The sequence below is a fragment of the Elephantulus edwardii genome, unplaced genomic scaffold (assembly GCF_000299155.1).
Source record: "Elephantulus edwardii isolate Elephantulus edwardi_28Jun2011 unplaced genomic scaffold, EleEdw1.0 scaffold00126, whole genome shotgun sequence".
Lineage (NCBI taxonomy): Eukaryota > Metazoa > Chordata > Mammalia > Macroscelidea > Macroscelididae > Elephantulus > Elephantulus edwardii.
In genome coordinates this window covers 8088426-8092380 of record NW_006399876.1, presented here as the reverse complement: position 1 = coordinate 8092380, position 3955 = coordinate 8088426, and the positions used below count along the sequence as shown (strand labels likewise).

The window sequence follows — 3955 nt, the reverse complement described above, 5'->3', positions numbered from 1 at the left end:
GGGGGGGCATGCTGCATGGTGAGCGGGGGGCATGCTGCATGGATGATGGCAGGAGCAGGGTGAGGGGGGAGCCACATGGATAATGGGGGGTTGTGCCATGGTGGGTACAGGGGGCATGGAGGCCGACCCAGGTAATGCAGCAACTTCTGTGCGCGGTTCTGCACGGGCCGCAGCTGGAAGAGCTCTGGGTTCTCGTCGATGAACTGAGTGTCCACGGTCCCTGCCAGGAACTGCTGGTTGTTGAGTACATTTTGCAGGAATGGGATATTCGTCTGCAGGACAGAGGGGTGTGGATGTCACCATGCTGCACCACAGGCCAGCCACCACCAGGGCCTGAGGCAGCACCTGCCATCCCCAGGGCCACTTTCCCTGTAGGAAACTCTGCCTGAGCTGCCCGCCATCCCAGCCAGTCTCTGGGAAGAGAGTGACCCTCCCAGGGTCACTTGGTGATGCGTCAGAGAAGGAAAACCCATCCTGAAATGTATACAGAATTTCAAGGCACCCCGGAGGCCAGTCATCGTAAAAAGATACCTATGCTGCAGCACACACACCCCAATTCCAAACCTCCTCCTAAAGCCATAGCAATCAAAACAGACTCTGCTAACAGTGACCTACAATCAATGGACCAGAACAGAGAGGCCAGAAATAAACCTTAGCTCTCTATGGTCATCTGATTTCCCACAAGGGTCCCAAGACCACTCAATAAAGAGACAGACCTTTTGTAACAGTGCTGGGAAAACGGGGTCTTAATGTGAAAATGAGGCTCCATACCTTACACCATACACAGAAATTAACTCAAAATAGATCAAAGACCTAAATGCTACGAGCTGAAACCATAGAAGTAAACAAAGCGTGCATGACCTTGTATTTGGCAACAGGGTCTTAAATAGATGCTAAAAGCACAGACAGCAGGAAAAAGGACCAATGGGCTGTCAATAGCCCAGAATTTTTTTTTTTTTAGAAAAACCCAATAAACTCCCACAATTTAACTACAAAAAGACAGATTATAACATGGGCAGAGGACCAGAAAAGACATGTCCTCCAAGAAAATGCAGTCAGTCCACAATACAAAGTGGGTCCTACAAGTCACTCAAGTTGGCTCTGACATGTCAAAGGCTTCTTTTTGTTTACTTTTCGAGTATTTATTGTTACTGAGATATATATAAATCAGTATCTTTACAAACCTACTCTCTGTCTTTGGGACGAGGCACAAGAATGACAACATCAATAACGTACATGCCTCAGCAGCTGGTACAGATCACCAAGGTGAGTCAAGTCCTAAGTACATTGGTAACATAAACACCTGTTCAGTCACATCTGCCTGTATCTGGATGGCTAATAAGCATCCAACAAATGAGTGGACAGAAAAACTGTGGTATATCCGTACAATGGAATACTATGTAGCACTGAAAACAGTGAACTCATAAAACATTAGACAGCAATGGGGGGGCCTGGAGCACATCATGCTGAGTGAAATATCTCAGTCACAAAAGGACAAATACTGTATAGCACCATTGTTACAAAGCAGGTCTGACATGGGGGGTCAGAAGGAGAACAGGAGAAGAGTGGATAATGACCATTGCACTGGAATAGATGAAGGTCTAAAAGGATCTATGACTGGGCATTATATGTACAACAACAGCCCAGAATAAGACCTACTACATCACTGCAAAGAGGAAAGTGTAGGGGCAAGGGTAGGGAAAGTAGGTAATTATGCAACAATGAACGAAGATTTTTCTTTTTAAGTGAACTGGGGGAAAGGAGAGGGGTTTAAAATGTGCAACAATGTGGGGAGCTCTGGTGACCTAGTGGCAAGAAGCTGCACTGCAATCACAGAAATATGTGGTTCAAATCCACCAGGTGCTCTGCCAGAGAAGAGGCCATCTCCTCCTGTACCAGTCAGATCCAATTTGACGGTACACACACACAGAAAATAATAAAAAAAAAAAAAAGTGCAACAATGAATGAAAATCTCACTTCTCTGTAAACCTTCATTAAAATCACAATTCAAATAATTAAAAAAAGATTCTCAGCACCATGGAAAATACAAGTCAGGACCACAAGGAGATACCACTTCAAGCTCACCAGACACCTGTGTTAAAGGTAGGACCCACCAGCACCAGAAAGGATGTGGAAGACCGAGAACCCTCGCTGGCTGAGAATAAAAATGGCAGAGCCGCCACACAAGACAGGCTTACAGGTCCTCAAACCATTAACCATCCCACCACCTTGGAGTTGATTTTGATTCACAGCAACTTCCAAGAGTAGAAGTGTCACAAAGGGTTTCCAAAGCCGTAATCCATAGAGAGGACTGCGGCGTCTTCCTCACTTGACCGGGGGTTTGAACAGCCCACCTTTATCTTAACAATGAGTGCTTGATCACTATGCCACCAGGGTGCTTTAGAATTACCACACGATGCCATAAACATACCCAAATAACTGAAAACAGATGCTTGTCTACAGGTGTTTACATTAACACCAGTAACAGCCCTGGACTGTTAATCACTAGCCAAAGGGCACACTGGACATGGGCTGTCCACACAATGGAGGACCCGGCACTGTGGGGTTAGGGGGTGCCGACAGCTGCACCACCCAGAACACCCTTGGTGCTGCGTGGAAGTGGTTTCACACAAATATGAGACAGAGAAGAGATTGGGGGGGTCACGGAGGGCTGGGCACCAGGGAGAAAATCAAGGAAGGATAATGGTGATGGTTGTGCATGTAAGTGGCCGCCTTTGTTACAGATATTTATCATGATGCTCATAAAAAGAAGGAAAAAAAGGTAAAGAAAAATGAGGACATTTCAACTGAATGCCAGGTGTTAGAGGACTCTGGTCAAGTCACCACGCTGACCCTCAGGGCCAGGCCCAGCTCTGCCACCCACTCAGCTATAAGCTCCAGGCCCTGGGGTGGCCTCAGTGGCCCATCAGGTGTGATGAAGAAGGAAAGAGCAGAAGCATCCCAAGCACCAGTCACCTGGGCAACTCCAGCCGCTCAGTTTACAGACACCCCAGGTGGGGACTGGGAGGGGCAAGAATACCTTCCACCCCAGCGGAGCCGGTCCAGACCAGAAAAGGCTTGCTCAGGCTACTAGCTTGCCATGAAGGACCAAGTATCCACTTCTCTAAGCCCAAATCTGGGGGACCCCCCCACCCCGTCAAGGTTTGCAGGGAAGTGAACCCTGCTGGGGCTGCTCTGAGAAGCCGGTAAAGAAGTTCCCGAGGGACGTGGACCTTCTCACTTCCCAAACGAGTGGCCCACCAGGGAAAGGGCAGTGCCCTGCACCTGGGTCCAAACCCCGATGCTCCCATCACAGCCCCGTGCATCTCCCCCCACCAGAAGCCCTTTCCCAGAGTAGCGAGCTCCACTGCACCCTGGGACACCCCCCCCCCCCCCTCAGAAACGAGACTGGGCGGGAGCAGGAAGGCCTGCAGGCTTCAAACCAGCGCCGCCACCGCGCCCGCGGGGACCTGGACGCGCTCATCCGGCCGGAGGCGGAGCCGGTGGCTTCCAGAGAGCGGGCGGGGTGTGAGAGGGGGGCGGACGCGTCTGCCTGGAGAGGTGCCGGCGGCCCCACCTGTGCGCCCCACACCCGCGGCAGCCCCTCTGGGGGCATCGCCCCGGCCCCCTCCCCCAGCCCTATGTCTGTTGGGGACCCTCCACGTGACTCGGTGATGCAGAACGGTTTTGACCTTCAGTGTGTGTCTGTGAACGCGAGGGTCCCGGCAACGGAGTGGTTTGCGCCCGGCCCTGCCCGTGGTGCGGGGTGTGGGCGTGTGTGGGTGTGCGGGGAGGGTGCCCGAGGCCATGTGACACGGGCTCCCAGCGCTCGGATGGCGAAGGGGCCCGCGAGCTGGCGCTTTGTCTGGGTGTCTGCAGAGTGACTGCTCGTGCGGCGCAGGATGCCTGGGCGCCAGGGTGGCCGGGGGCGCGCGCACCCGGGCCGGGGTGAGTG

The 3955-nt window shown here is 52.1% G+C and overlaps 1 protein-coding gene across 1 annotated transcript in view; it reads right to left on the bottom strand.

The window, feature by feature from the left end:
- Positions 1–3955, bottom strand: part of PC (pyruvate carboxylase) — a 23568-nt gene that overhangs the window by 3872 nt on the left and 15741 nt on the right. The window contains exon 10 of the mRNA XM_006893270.1: positions 128–272. Coding sequence (XP_006893332.1) covers positions 128–272 — 145 coding nt within the window. The remainder of the gene's footprint in view (positions 1–127; positions 273–3955) is intronic.